The sequence below is a fragment of the Euleptes europaea genome, chromosome 4 (assembly GCF_029931775.1).
Source record: "Euleptes europaea isolate rEulEur1 chromosome 4, rEulEur1.hap1, whole genome shotgun sequence".
Lineage (NCBI taxonomy): Eukaryota > Metazoa > Chordata > Lepidosauria > Squamata > Sphaerodactylidae > Euleptes > Euleptes europaea.
Window position 1 is genome coordinate 113,069,143 of NC_079315.1, and position 15,813 is coordinate 113,084,955.

The 15,813-nt window shown below is 47.9% G+C and overlaps 1 protein-coding gene across 1 annotated transcript; it reads left to right on the plus strand.

Moving 5' to 3' along the window:
- Positions 1-540: 540 nt before the first annotated feature.
- Positions 541-14,985, plus strand: ACAA2 (acetyl-CoA acyltransferase 2). The gene is made up of 10 exons (XM_056847831.1): positions 541-619; positions 4,524-4,690; positions 6,251-6,379; positions 7,403-7,519; positions 8,897-9,044; positions 10,829-11,004; positions 11,590-11,719; positions 13,150-13,220; positions 14,321-14,475; positions 14,876-14,985. Exons 1-10 carry the CDS (start codon positions 604-606, stop codon positions 14,958-14,960), a joined length of 1,194 nt encoding a protein of 397 aa, XP_056703809.1. The 5' UTR covers positions 541-603; the 3' UTR covers positions 14,961-14,985.
- Positions 14,986-15,813: the final 828 nt, after the last annotated feature.

Sequence of the window (15,813 nt, forward strand, 5' to 3'; positions counted from 1 at the left end):
GTGCAAAAGTCAAAGGGGGGTGCAAAAGCAAAAGGGGGGGTGTGCAAAAGCAAAGGGGGGTGCAAAAGCAAAAGGGGGTGTGTGCAAAAGTCAAAGGGGGGTGCAAAAGCAAAGGGTGTGTGCAAAAGTCAAAGGGGGGTGCAAAAGCAAAAGGGGTGTGCAAAAGTCAAAGGGGGGTGCAAAAGCAAAGGGGGTGTGCAAAAGTCAAAGGGGGGTGCAAAAGCAAAGGGGGGTGCAAAAGTCAAAGGGGGGTGCAAAAGTCAAAGGGGGTGTGTGCAAAAGTCCAAGGGGGGGTGCAAAAGCAAAGGGGGTGTGTGCAAAGGAATGAGCACCCCCCTCCCCTCCAGGGTTCCTGACCTGTCCCCGGCATGTGCCAAACGCACCTGGGAAGCAGGTGCGCCTCTCTCCCCCCTGCTCACTCCGGAGGAACCAGGATTGGGGGGGGGAAACAAGGGCATTTGTGCTGAATGTGCCGCTGCGGATGGGCAGGCTGGGGAAGAGGGCGGAGTAGGGCAAAGGGCGAGGAGGGCCGGGGCTGGCCTCCCCGCTCCCTCTTGCAGGTGGGCGTGGGCGGTTGCAAGCAGGCAGGAGAGACCCGCCGCCATGGCCTTGCTCAGAGGTAAGGGCGCTCCCTCGAGACCCCCCCCCCCTCTTTGCAACACTTGCAATGCTCGGGGGCCTCCGTTTTAGCCCTGGGGGGTGTTCCAGACGTGCTTCTCCCCCCCCCCGCTCCCGTTCTCCACGTGGATTGGATTCCGTGTGAATGCAAGCCGCGAGAGCCCAGAGGTCGACACGCGTGGAAGGGAATGGGAAAGCGATGGTTTACAAATGCGGGGTTAGTTGCAAAGGAGAACCTGCAGCACGCGTGGAATCACTCTGGATTCTGTTGCTGGCTTATGGATATTTGTTGATAGTCTGTTGTGGCCATTTATTCGTGGAAGGTTTTGCATTGGATTTGCCACTCTGTAGATGCACATTTTCCCCATCTGAATTCTCAAAACTCTGCATGGCGGCTTATTGTTGGGTTTGAGAATATGGATGTGGGAAAAGTGCATCTAAAGAGTGGCAAATCCAATGCAAAACCTGTCTGTCGTAGCAAAGGCAAACAGAAGTCTGGTGACACCTTGCAGTTTTGTTTTTTTTTAAGGAGTTTTAATGGCTTTATTTGGTTTGCCTGCTAAGCAGGGTGGGCCCTGGTGAGTACCTGGATGGGAGACCACCGAGGAGGTCCAGGGGAAGGCAATTGCACCACCACCTCTGTTAGTCTCTTGCCTTGAAAACCCTGCTGGGTTGCCAGAAGTCAGTTCCTCCTCAAAGTTTGTGGCTAGTCATTGCAACGACTGCCAAGTAATTCCTTTCTGCTTGCCCCACGACGAGGGATCTATGAATCTTGCTTGGAAGATTCAAGGAAAATGGATGGCCTTTGACACTTAAATGGAGACAGTGTTTGTTTGGTTTTTCGTGCTCGCAGAAACTAGGGTGCAACCTGACACCAAAGGCACCACATGTCAACTTACCCACTGGCATTAGGCGTAGGAATGCCGGTGAGAAAAGGCCTTTAACTCATGGGTAAATATGAGGGAAATGATTTTCTTTCTTTCCATTGTATTTGATGAAGTGAGCTCTGACTCATGAAAGCTTGCTGGAATAAGCATTGTACATCTATAAGGTGCCACTGGACTCCCGTTTTTTTTTTTTGCTACAACAGACTAACGCAGCTACCCCTTTGGATTTGGCATGAAACATCTTTTCCCCCCTCCCACCATCCCTTTTTATTTTGCAATATCCAGCCCGGTGAACAGTTCTGGTGAACGCAAAAGCTCACGCGCTGTTTTCCGTCATTTTGGTTGGTCCTAATAAAAGGTATTGTGTGGATTGGATTTTGGATTTGGATTTTGGACCAACGTGGGTGCAAGCTACTTCTATCCCAAATATGGTGGTGGAAAGTACCGTCAAGTTACAGCTGACTCACGTCGACCCCGTAGTATTTTCAAAGCAAGAGACGTTCAGGGGTGGTTTGCCATTGCCTGCGTCCGCATCACAACCCTGGTATTCCTTGGCAATCTCCCGTCCAAATGCTAACCAGAGCCAACGCTGTTTAACTTCCAAGATCTGACAACATCAGGCACAAATGAGACTTGAACAATCTCAAGATTGTATCTAGATTAGATGCCAGTGCCTCAGACAGTGTTTTTTTGGGGTGGGTGGGGGATTCAGGCCCATGCTGACTTAAAAATAGGATACTAACACCAAAATCTTGGCTGCAGTGCTATATGACCTTAAAATATTCTTTTCACCCTGGTAGATGCAAAATACTAGGCATGCTCACAGTTTAGAGCCTGTCATCTTAAACATTTTCCACTGTACTTCAGCCAAGTGTATTGACCAGCACTGTCTCCCTCTCCAACTTCGGTAACTGTTACAGGCCGCGATGCCATGAATTTGGCATGAGATTCTCCCTGGCCTCTGTCAAGACAACTGCTTGTTGTACAGAAGCCATGGCTCAGTGGTAGAGCATCTGCTTGGCATGCATAAGGTCTCTGGTTCAATTTCCAACATCTCCAGTTAAAACACTGGTTCCCAACCAGGGGTCCATGGACCCCCAGGGTTCCGCGAGAACTAAATTAAGGTCCGCGAAACAAAGTTATAAACCCATAACAAATTAATATTTTCAATTAAAAGTTCTCTATTATAAAAATATATATTCAAATATTATTCTAAGTTTAATGTTTAACAGTTATGATTAAAGTTTATTTTCAAATTCTCGGAATTTTTATTTTGAACCTTGGGGTCCCTGCACCGAACAAAAAAGTCCTAGCGGTCCCTGGTCAAAAAAAGGTTGGGAACCACTGAGTTAAAAGAACCAGGCAGTAGGTGATGTGAAAGACCTCCGCCTGAGACCCTGGAGAGCTCCCAGTCTGAGTAGGGGCTGTGGCTCAGTGGTAGAGCATCTGCTTGGCATGCAGAAGGTCCCAGGTTCAATCCCTGGCGTCTCCAGTTAAAGGGACTAGGCAAGTAGGTGATGTGAAAGACCCCTGCCTGAGACCCTGGAGAGCCGCTGCCGGTCTGAGTCGACAATACTGACGTTGATGGACTGAGGGTCTGATTCCGTATAAGGCAGCTTCATCAATAACTGGCTGGAATTGGCATTGTAGACATGCTGTTGGTGGAGAAAGAAGTCTGTAATGTTATCGCGACAGGCACTGAGGACAGTTTTACCCCTCAGAACTAAGGCAGACGAAGTTTCAGATCCAACATAAGTTCTTCTGTTAACAATGAAATTGCAAGTCGTGGCAATTCCTCTTAAATTTGAAAACAAGCGTGCTTCCAAAGGTTACTTGATAAAGGTTGTTAATATTTACTCTGTAAGTCCAAAGTTTGAAGTGCTTCCAAGTTTGCTTTTTGATGGGGGGAGGGAGTTTTAGTGAACCCACTAAAGAGCCAGTGGTGTAGGGGTTAAGAGTTTGGGACTAATGTCTGGGAAACCCAGACATTCGAATCCCCACTCATGCCATGGAAGCTCGCTGCGTGACCTGGGGCCAGTCACAGTCTCTCAGCCTAACCTAACTCACGGGGTTGTCACCAGGATAAAATGGAGGACAGGAGAACGATGGAAGCGGCTTTGGGTCATAGTGACGGGGAGACAGAACAGGAGGAGGAGGAACAGAAAGAGGAAATGGAGGGGCTCAGTGGTAGAGCATCTGCTTGGCATGCAGAAGGTCCCAGGTTCAATCCCCAACATCTCCAGTCAAAGGGACTAGGCAAGTAGGTGATGGGAAAGACCTCCGCCTGAGACCCTGGAGAGCTGCTGCCGGTCTGAGTAGACAATGCTGACTTTGATGGACCAAGGGGGTCTGATTCAGTGTAAGGCAGATTCATGTGTTCAAGTAGAAGAGGGAGCAGAGGTTGAAGAGAACAGGCAGCAGGACAATTAGCATGAGAATGTTGCGCTGTTGAAAGAGGAAGGTGAAAACAGTCTGCTGGTAGGTGGTGAGCAGGATGTGGTAGAAGCTGAGGCAGAGAATAGCAAAGAAATCGAACCAGACCAGGAGTGTCCTATTATTTCCCTGGAGAAAGAGGAAGTCAGCAAACCAGAAGCTGATGCTGAACCGGAGGAGACAGAAGTAAAGAGCTGGGAAGTCTGCCTTAGATAAGGGCAAGCCAGAGTAGATGGACCAATATTCTGCCTTGGCATAAAAGCAGCTTCATAAGTTCATCACTTCCTTTTGTTCTACTGCCATAGAAGCTGCCTTCTACTGAATCAGACCTCAGTCCATCAAAGTCAGTATTGTCTACTCAGACCGGCAGCTGCTCTCCAGGGTCTCAAGCAGGGGTCTTTCGCATCACCTCCTTGCCTAGTCCCTTTAACTGAAGATGCCCGGGATTGATCCTGGGACCTTCTGCATGCCAAGCAGATGCTCTGCCACTGAGCCAAGGCCCCTCCTCTTCTTCATCTTAAGTAAAATGCTGCTTCTTGTCCTCCTAATCCAGATGTGAGGATTCTTTCCCACCTTGTCTTCCAGGTGTGTTCATCGTTTCTGCCAAGAGGACCCCATTTGGGGCATACGGAGGCCTGCTCAAGGATTTCACCGCCACAGACCTCTCGGAGTTTGCAGCGCGGGCAGCTCTGTCTGCTGGCAAAGTGTCTCCTGAAGTCATTGACAGCGTGATTGTGGGAAATGTCATGCAGGTTGGTGTGTGTGTGTGTGTGTGTGAGTGTGTGTGCCGTCAAGTCACAGCTGGCTTATGGCGACCCTGTAGGGTTTTCAAGGCAAGAGACATTCGGAGGTGGTTTGCCATCACCTGCCTCCTCGTGGGCTGAGAGAGTTTGGAGAGAATTGTGACTGGCCCAAGGTCACCCAGCAGGCTTCATGTGGAGGAGCGGGGAATCGAACCCGGTTCTCCAGATTAAAATCTGCTGCTCTTAACCACAACACCCTGCTGGGTGTCTCATGCAGGGTGGTAGGACTCTGAAATTGCCCGTATCGTTACACCCACCCTGGTCTCTATGTTTTTATGTTTGGTGTGTTGATCCTGCTTCCCAGGAGCCAGAAATAAAATGAAGCATCATCTCTTCTGATGGATTAACTATAAAACTCATTTACTTAGGATTGCTCCATTTCCACCTGCTGATTTCATTGCAGGCAGGAATAAGGTGTATGTGCGGGTTCCACAAAAAGGCTCCTAAATAACTTTTTTCATTTTTCTGGAAGCAGGTAATGATCGTACATTAAGAAAATATTTACTACTCAGATCAAGTACCCAGTAGTTAGACAAAGATAAATAAATGAAGCTGCCTTCTACTGAATCAGACCCTCGGTCCATCGAAATCAGTATTGTCTGCTCAGACCGGCAGCGGCTCTCCAGGGTCTCAGGCAGAGGTATTTCACATCACCTACTTGCCTAGTCCCTTTGACTGGAGATGTTGGGGATTGAACCTGGGACCTTCTGCATGCCAAGCAGATGCTCTACCACTGAGCCCCTCCATTTCCTCTTTCTGTTCCTCCTCCTGTTCTGTCTCCCCGTCACTATGACCCAAAGCCGCTTCCATCGTTCTCCTGTCCTCCATTTTATCCTGGTGACAACCCCGTGAGTTAGGTTAGGCTGAGAGACTGTGACTGGCCCCAGGTCACGCAGCGAGCTTCCATGGCATGAGTGGGGATTCGAATGTCTGGGTTTCCCAGACATTAGTCCCAAACTCTTAACCCCTACACCACTGGCTCTTTAGTGGGTTCACTAAAACTCCCTCCCCCCATCAAAAAGCAAACTTGGAAGCACTTCAAACTTTGGACTTACAGAGTAAATATTAACAACCTTTATCAAGTAACCTTTGGAAGCACGCTTGTTTTCAAATTTAAGAGGAATTGCCACGACTTGCAATTTCATTGTTAACAGAAGAACTTATGTTGGATCTGAAACTTCCTGCGGCTCTGACGCTGAGCCGCAGTTGCATGTGGCTTAAATGTTGCTCACCAAAGGAAAAAAAAGAACCAACCGCACTAACACTTGCATTTGCCTTGTGCTAAGAGGGCCTAAAAGTGTCGGTCTGTCTGGCAGCAGCTCTCCAGGGTCTTCGGCAGAGGTCTTTCACATCAACTACCATCTGATCTTTTCAACTGGAGATGGCGGGGATTGAACCTGGGACCTTCTGCATGCACAGCAGATGCCCTGCCGCTAAGCCACAGCCCCTCCCCTTTGCCGCTGTCTTGTTCTTTGCAGAATTAAGTTCTTTATCCTACATTTCTTGCAGAGCTCCTCAGATGCCGCTTATGTTGCGAGACACGTCGGGCTGCGTGTTGGCGTGCCGATCCCAGTCCCGGCCCTAACAGTTAACAGGCTTTGTGGGTCAGGTTTCCAGTCGATTGCCAGTGGGTGCCAGGTACGGGATCTGTTGTTTTTTTAAAAATGTATTTTGCTGTATTTCTTTTGTCCTTCAACAGCCCGGTCTTCTAGGCTTGTTCGTTGGGTCATAAGCAGTCAACAATTACTCCATCTGTTCCAGCCTTGCAAGGGCCTGCAAAAACTGGTTTGTCCAGCTGTTACAGTTTCAAAATCGGAGCCCAGGGCTTGACCTTACTAGGGTTCTCGGCCGTGATTCTTTTAACTGGAATTGAACCTGGGACCTTCTGCATGCAAAACAGATCCACCGTACGCTGTATTGGACAGGCCGCACCTGGAATTCTCTGGGCAGTTTTGGAGGCCCCACTTCAAAAAGGATGTGGACGGAATGGAGCGGGTGAAGAAGAGAGCGACGAGGATGATCAGGGGCTTAGAAATCAAGCCCTACGAGGAAAGGCTGAGGGAGTTGGGATTGTTCAGTCTAGAGAAGAGGAGGTTGAGGGGGGACATGATCTCTCTCTTTAACTATTTGAAGGGCTGTCACTTAGAGGAGGGCAGGGAGCTGTTCCTGTTGGCAGCAGAGGATAGGACTCGCAATAATGGGTTCAAATTGTGGTCGGAGAGGTACCAGCTGGATATTAGTAAAATGTTTTTTAAGGTGAGAGTTGTTGGACAGTGGAATCAGCTACCAAGGGAGGTGGTGAGCTCCCCCTCTCTGGCAGTCTTCAAGCAGAGGCTGGGCGAACACTTGTCAGGGATGCTCTAGGCTGATCCTGCATTGAGCATGGGGTTGGACTAGATGGCCTGTATGTCACCTCCCAACTATTATTCTCTGCCACTGAGCCAAGGCCCAGCCCTATAATGCCAGATTCATTAGAACAAAGTATCTCCTATGGTGCCACTACACTGTTGGTGGCTCCCTCTTTCCCCACATTTAGCGGCTAGTGTGTATTTTATACATGGGTGCCTCCTGCAACACACACACACACAGGTATTTTAGTTTCAAAATTGACATTACCCTGAATTTTGGGAATAACTAATCTAATGTGCTGTTTTTAAACAGGAAATCTGCCTCAAAGACTCGGAGGTGGTGTTGTGTGGCGGAACTGAAAACATGAGCCAGTCTCCGTACGCCGTCCGAAACATCCGCTTTGGAACAAAACTCGGAGCCGATCTCAAGGTTCGGGCATTGGGTGCTTTGCTGTGGTTGCTCTTGGTATCTTTGTAAATTGTCATAATGTCTGCAAAGAAGTCTTTCTCCAACCGAATAGGGAGATAAGGCACATTTCTCCCACCCTGTGCCTTGAAAGGGTTAAGTTTAGTTTAGTTAATTTAGTTTATTTGCCTTGTGTGTGTATTAAGTGCCGTCAAGTCGCTTCCGACTCATGGCGACCCTATGAATGAAAATCCTCCAAAATGTCCTATCTTTGACAGCCTTGCTCAGTTCTTGCAAATTGAAGGTCGTGGCTTCCTTTATTGAGTCCATCCATCTCTTGTTGGGTCTTCCTCTTTTCCTGCTGCCCTCAACCTTTCCTAGCATGACTGTCTTTTCCAGTGACTCTTGTCATCTCATGACGTGACCAAAATACGATAGCCTCATTTAAGTCATTTTAGCTTCTAGGGTCAGTTCAGGCTTGATTTGATCTATAACCCACTGATTTGTTTTTTTGGCAGTCCATGGTATCCGTAACACTCTCCCCTAACACCACATTTCACAGGAATCTACTTTCTTCCTATCAGCTTTCTTCATTGTCCAGCTTTCACATCCATACATAGTAATAGGGAGTCCACCGCTCCAAACCACTGCTCTTAACCACTACACCATGCTCGCTCTAGTAGAATTGTAGTAGAAATTAGGGCTGTTGAAAAACAAATTCGGTATAGTTCGGCTTCGGCAAAATTCGGCCCGTTTTTATTCGGGCCGTGCCGAAGTCCGAACTCCCCCGCTTCGGATCCCCGGAAATTCGGGGGGATCTGGAGTTTGGGGAAAAATTTGGCCCCCCGCGCTCCTTCAGGGGGATTCCCGAATTGGGAGGAATTCGGCTGTTTTTCGGTTCGGGCCGAACCGAATCAACAGCCCTAGTAGAAATATAGAACAGCCGTGCTCTTTGCATTCCTCTGCTGTTTTGGGAATTGGTTGGGGGGGGGGTTTCCACTCCCTTCTACAGGTGTCGAATGCAAAAAACCACACCATAGAGCAGTGGTTCCCAACCTTTTTTTGACCAGGGACCACTAGGACTTTTTTGTTCGGTGCAGGGACCCCAAGGTTCAAAATAAAAATTCCGAGAATTTGAAAATAAACTTTAATCATAACTGTTAGTAAAACATTAAACTTAGAATAATATTTGAATATATATATTTTTATAATAGAGAACTTTTAATTGAAAATATTAATTTATTATGGGTTTATAACTTTGTTTTGCGGACCTTAATTTAGTTCTCGCGGACCCTTGGGGGTCCATGGACCCCTGGTTGGGAACCAGTGCCATAGAGCAATTGTAACTTGTAATTATGTTATTTTACCATGATGTGATTTTTCTTCCCTTCTCCACCACAGATGGAAGACACCTTATGGGCAGGGCTAACAGATCAGCACATTAAAACCCCGATGGGCGTCACAGCTGAAAATCTGGCTGCAAAATATAACATAACAAGAGAAGACTGTGACCGCTATGCTGTGAAGACTCAGCAGAGGTGGAAGGCAGGTCAGTGAAAAGCGTTACCGATTTGAACAAGCACCCTCTGTTTGAATTGAAAGCCCGGTTCTCACAAGTAGCTGATGGGTTGCTAAGCCTGTGTACGGACTGTACCGCTTCAGATGGCAGAGGAGGCTTGCGTGGCCAGACACCTCTCTAAATGAAGGAAACCCTCTGCCCATAGGATATTGCAGAGCTTGAGAAGGTGCAGAAAAGAGCAACCAAAATGATTGGGGGGCTAAAGCAACTGCCCTATGAGGAGCGGTTGAAACGCTTAAGGCTGTTTAGCTTGAAAAGAAGGCAGTTAAGGGGAGACGTGATAGAGGTCTATAAAATGATGCATGGTATGGAGAGAGTGGACAGGGAGAAGCTTTTCTCCCTCTCATAATACCAGAACGCGGGGTCATCTGCTGAAGCTGGAGGGTGAGACATTCAAAAAAGATAAAAGGAAGTATTTTTTCACACAACACATAGTTAAATTGTGGAACTCCCTGCCCCAGGTTGTGGTGATGGCTACCAACTTTAAGAGGGGTTTAAGAGGGGAGAGGACATGATCATGCAGGAGAGGGGTATTCATGGCTATTAGTTAAAATGGATACTAGTCAGGATGTATTCCTATTCCTGCCAGTGTCAGGCGAGCATGCCTATTATATTAGGTGCTGTGGAACACAGGCAGGATGGTGGTGCTGCAGTCATCTTGTTTGTGGGCTTCCTAGAGGCACCTGGTTGGCCACTGTGTGAACAGACTGCTGGACTTGATGGACCTTGGTCTAATCTAGCAGGACTTTTCTTATGTTCTTATAAGTTGAAAGGCTTTAAGAGGGGAGTGGACATGTTCATGGAGGAGAGGGCTATCCATGGCTATTAGTCAAAATGGATACTAGTCGTGATGCATACCTATTCTCTCCAGTATCAGAGGAGCATGCCTATTATATTAGGTGCTGTGGAACACAAGCAGGATGGTGCTGCTACAGTCATCTTGTTTGTGGGCTTCCTAGAGGCACCTGGTTGGCCACTGTGTGAACGGACTGCTGGACTTGATGGACCTTGGTCTAATCTAGCAGGACTTTTCTTATGTTCTTATAAGTTGAAAGGCTTTAAGAGGGGAGTGGACATGTTCATGGAGGAGAGGGCTATCCATGGCTACTAGTCAAAATGGATACTAGTCGTGATGCATACCTATTCTTTCCAGGATCAGAGGAGCATGCCTATTATATTAGGTGCTGTGGAACCCAGGCAGGATAATGCTGCTGCAGTTGTCTTGTTTGTGGGCTTCCTGGAGGCACCTGGTTGGCCACTATGTGAACAGACCGCTGGACTTGATGGGCCTGGGTCTGATGCAGCAGGGCCTGTCTTATGTTCTTAAACCTAGATGATGGGGAGGAGGGTTCTAGCATACTGATTTTCTTTGTGCGTGTAATTTTTGTAATGGAAAAGATTCAGCAATGTGTGACTCCACACCTGCAGTCTGAAATGGTTCAGTCCAGATAGAGGTTTACCACCTCATAGAGAGCCAATGTGGTGTAATGGCTAGAATGGCAGATGAGGGCCCCGGGTGACCTTGGGCCCATCACAAACTCTCAGCCTGGCCTACCTCACAGGGTTGTTATTAAGATAAAATGGAGGAGGGATCTCACCAATGCACTTCGGCCAAGCACTTACTTTTGAGTAAGTGAACCTGGTTTCGACACCTTAACCACTACACCACGCTGGCTCTCTATTGGTCACTTAGTGATACCCTTTTTTGTGCTTCCCCCCCTGAACTGTTTGGTGCTGGACATTTTGTGCTGCAGCTCACGAAGCGGGTTACTTTAAGGCGGAGATGGCGCCCGTCGAAGTGAAAGTCAAGAAAGGAAAGCAGAGCATGGATCAGGATGAGCACCCCCGACCGGAGACGACCTTGGAGCACTTGGCAAAGCTCCCGACGGTCTTCAAGAAAGACGGGACCGTCACCCCTGGGAACGCCTCGGTGAGCCAGATGGTTGGAAACATTAAACTGGGGAACGATTTGCATGGCACATAAAGGTGAAAAGGTTCCTGAGTCCTTAATTAATCTCACCTTTACAGTGCTTTCCTAAGGAGAGTTACTGCAGTCTAAGCCTATTGAAATCCACTGCTAGTTGTTTAGGATTTCTGTGCTACCTTTTCCCCAGAGCTGACGCTGGATTTAAACTTTTTTAAAAATGAAAATATGCTACAGCAACATGGCATAAGCATCCAGAATATTATGATCATGTGATACTTTTGAATTCAGATCACTTAAACTTCCAGATCATCCTTTACAGGTATTGTCCTTCAGGGCAATCCAATACGTATTTATTTGTAGCTCTCTTTTCTTGCTGAGACTCCAGGCGGATGACAGAATAGAAAATGACACAATCAGACGCCATAAGACAATTGATGAACTGTGCGATAGGACTAGTTAAATTGTGGAACTCACTGCCCCAGGATGAGGTGATGGCTGCCAACTTGGAAGGCTTTAATAGGGGAGTGGAGAGAAAGTCAGCATATAAAAACCAACTCTTCTTCTTTGTATATGTTTTCCTGTTTCTAGGGAGTCTGCGATGGAGCTGGAGCAGTGATAATTGCAAGCGAAGAGGCGGTCAAAAAACATAGCCTCACTCCTCTGGCCAGGATAGTAGCTTATCATGTATCTGGATGTGACCCCAACATCATGGGCATTGGTAAGTTATGATGATAGAGGTTCCTTAGGGATCTTCTGGTTGAGGGAAGAAAAGCACACCACAGCCTTTGCATGGTAGTTCCCACAAGTCCTGATTCTAGGGTTGCCAGCTCCAGGTTGGGAAATACCTGGAGATTTTGGGGGTGGAGCCTGAGGAAGGTGGGGTTTGGGAGGGGAGGGATTCAATGGGGTATAATGCCATAGAGTCCACCTTCCAAAGCGGCTGTTTTCTCCTGTCTCCCGGAGATCAGTTGTAATAGCAGGAGATGTCCACCAGGGGATTAGCAACCCTACCTAATTCACAGGCATTATCATGAGATCCATCCATCTGTCATGGATTTCTGAATCAGAGAGATGCCGTTTGCCAGAGGGGAGGAGCCTTGGCTCAGTGGTAGAGCATCTACTTTGCATGCAGAAGGTCCCAGGTTCAATCCCAGGCAACACCAGTTAAAAAAAGGGTCAGATCCTAGGTGATGTGAAAGACTGTGACCTCGAACCTTGGATTGATGCTGCTAGTCATAGTGGACAATACCAACCTCAATTGACCTGTGGTCTGACTCTATAGAAGGCAGCTTCATATTTTCACCTGCATTTGCTTTACATGAAAATAAGAAAGGCCCTGCTGGATCAGACCCAGGCCCATCAAGTCCAGCAGTCTGTTCACACAGTGGCCAACCAGGGGCCTCTAGGAAGCCCACAAACAAGACCACTGCAGCAGCATGGTCCTGCCTGTGTTCCACAGCACCTAATAGAATAGGCATGCTCCTCTGATCCTGGAGAGAATAGGTATGCATCATGACTAGTAGCCATTTTGACTAGTAGCCATAGATAGCCCTATCCTCATAAGAACATAAGAAAAGCCATGCTGGATCAGACCAAGGCCCATCAAGTCCAGCAGTCTGTTCACACAGTGGGCAACCAGGGGCCTCTAGGAAGCCCACAAACAAGACGACTGCAGAAGCATTATACATGAATACATGAAGCTGCCTTATACTGAATCACACCCTTGGTCCATCAAAGTCAGTATTGTCGACTCTGACCGGCAGTGGCTATCCAGGGTCTCAGGCAGGGGTCTTTCACATCACCACCTTGTCTGGTCCCTTTAACTGGAGATGCCGGGGATTGAATCTGGGACCTTCTGCATGCTAAGCAGATTGTCTACCACTGAGCCACGGCCCCTCCCCATTGTCCTCCCCATTGTCCTGCCTGTGTTCCCCAGCACCTAATATAAGAGGCATGCTCCTCTGATCCTGGAGAGAAAATGTATGCATCATGACTAGTATCACATGGTTTTGGGACTGGAAAGGGCTCCATGCTAAAGCAGAAGTTCTGGATCAAGGAACTGCCGCCAACTTTGATTTTTCGTGCCTGTGAAGCATTGCAAACTAGGCCTTCTGCCCACTGTCCATTTTGCTTTCTTTTGCAATGCAGGTCCGGTACCTGCCATTACTGAAGCTCTGAAGAAAGCTGGCCTTTCTCTAAAGGACATGGACTTGGTTGAGGTGAGGAAGTTGTGCAGAAAGCAAAGCCAGTCACCAGTAGCCCGCTGTGCGTTTATTTAGCTCAATTACATGTAAGAGGAAGGAGAGAGACTGCTGAATTTTTGAATGCGGCCTTTGGCACGCAGGGACAGGATTTATTTATTTAGGCCTTTTATGCATGGCTGTTTCCTTCATGGTCACCCCTCCGACGACTTCGGGTCTTTGTTGTGATTACGCATGCCATTTCCGACCATTAGAGGTTGCCTTGCTCTACCCCTGCTTTTCCTGGCGTTTTGCCTGCATTTTCAAATTTGAGATAAAACAGGTCCCTGAAAACATGAAAACTATTCAGATGGCACTTCCATTACCCCACCCTACTGGCTTGTCACACTAGTTACTTTAGCAAGGGTTGGCACAGTCTTCCATGTCTCTTACAGTCTCTCTCTCTCGCCTTTCGTCATGATTCAAGGCGGCTTGCAATAATAGTTAAGAACATTTGCAGTTAAAAATTAAAACAATAAAATTGCAAACCCCCAAATTTCTACCCCTGTAGAAGATGCCTGCATACAGACTCCCTCAAAAGCCCTGGCAGACAAGCAGGCCTTGCAGCGCCTCCTGAAGATCTCCAGGGAGGGGGCCTTCCCTCACCTCTTCAGGGAGCCCATTCCACAGAGCCAAACAGACCACCCTAAGTGGTGGAATAGCCAACAGATAAGAATATAAGAAAGGCCCTGCTGGATCAGACCAAGGCCCATCAAGTCCAGCAGTCTGTACACACAGTGGCCAACCAGGTGCCTCCAGGAAGCCCACAAACAAGGCGACTGCAGCAGCCTTTTCTTGCTTGTGTTCCACGGCACCTAATGCTCCTCTGATCCTGGAGAGAATAGGTATGCAACATGACTAGTAGTAGATGGCCGCCTGATGACTGTAGCTGGCACACAAAGACTATGGCAGGAGATGGTCCTTCAAATATGTGGGCCCCAGGTCATAAAGGGTCTGTTCAAAATCCAAACTACACCGTCCTGGAGGAATTAGAGTTCGCGAGAACTCCGAACAGAGTTTGCTAAGGCAGCAGTCCAACTTGACGGCTCTGGCTTCCCTCTCTCCCTTGTTTTTTCAAGGTCAACGAAGCTTTTGCTCCTCAGTACTTGGCAGTGGAGAAGGTTTTGGGTCTGGACCCTGAGAAGACAAACGTCAACGGAGGGGCCATCGCCCTGGGTCACCCCTTGGGGGCCTCAGGCTCGAGGATCACCGCTCACCTAGTTCACGAACTGAGGTGAGCGAGGAGAGTAGACTTGCCAGCTCTGGGTTGGGAAATACCTGGAGGTTTTGGGGGCGAAGCCTGAGGAGGGCGGGGTTTGGGGAAGGGAGGGGAGGAACCTCAGCAGGGTACAATGCCATAGAGTCCACTCCCCGTTTTGCGGCAGCCAACTTGTTGCTGCACCCACCATGCCATGTCAGGATTCCAAATGTGCCCCCCGCAGGATCAAAAAGGTTGGGGACCCCTGCGCTAGAAAGTAGAATGGTCGCTCCAGAGCCAGAAGCATCTGGCCCCAGAAGTAGGGGTTGGGCTTGACCAGGGGTTCTGCCATTTTGAGGGGGGCAAAAGTTTCTGGGAATTGTGTCTAGAGATGTTCTTTTTTGTGACTGATTATCTCCCACCATCACCCTTACAGGCGGCGTGGAGGTAAATACGCTGTTGGGTCTGCTTGCATTGGAGGCGGCCAAGGTATAGCGGTCATCATTCAGAATATGGCCTAAAGGGATCTTCCTGGAGTCTTCGGTGCCTTAATGCTGAACTCTCAATCAACTGTTACATGTTCGCCAGAAGCATAATGAGGGAAGGAAACAGCCCCAGATTTTCTAACTCAGGAAAGGGCTGGTTTAAACTTTCCAGCACAGTGAAGCAACGGTTGCAAAGTCTGGTTTTCTTTGTCCTTTCTCCAGTGAAAATAATTAGATAATTTCAAATGCAGTTAACACAGCCATAACCCTTTGCTACCTCTTCCTGAATGTAAAAGAAAATTGATCCCAGAATACGAATTTTCTTTAAGAAATGTTAGCCTGCTAAGTCATCTACTAAATATGCCTTATAGCGCCAATAGGAGCTCAGTATTCCCGTAAAGTTTATCAACACAGTGTTTCCTCCAGGGTAGATTGTCTCACTCGCACTTTCGCATAAAAGCGCACAAATTTATGATTCTTGCATAGCCAGAAAACGCAAACCTTCGAGGGAACTATTAAACAGATTGTATGTCAACTGTAGATGCATAGGTTTAAGAGCTGGGAAACAAACTGTGATTAATCCAATGTGCCTCTCCTGTACAAAAATAAAAAGCAGAATTTGGAGCTCTTCTATTTAATTTATTTTAATTAATGCAATAATATAAGAACATACGAAAAGCCCTGCTGGATCAGACCAAGGCCCATCAAGTCCAGCAGTCTGGTCACACAGTGGCCAACCAGGTGCCTCTAGGAAGCCCCCAAACAAGACGACTGCAGCAGCACCATCCTGCCTGTGTTCCCCAGCACCTAATATAACAGGCATGCTCCTCTGATCCTGGAGATAATAGGTATGCATCATGACTAGTATCCATTTTGACTAGTAGCCATG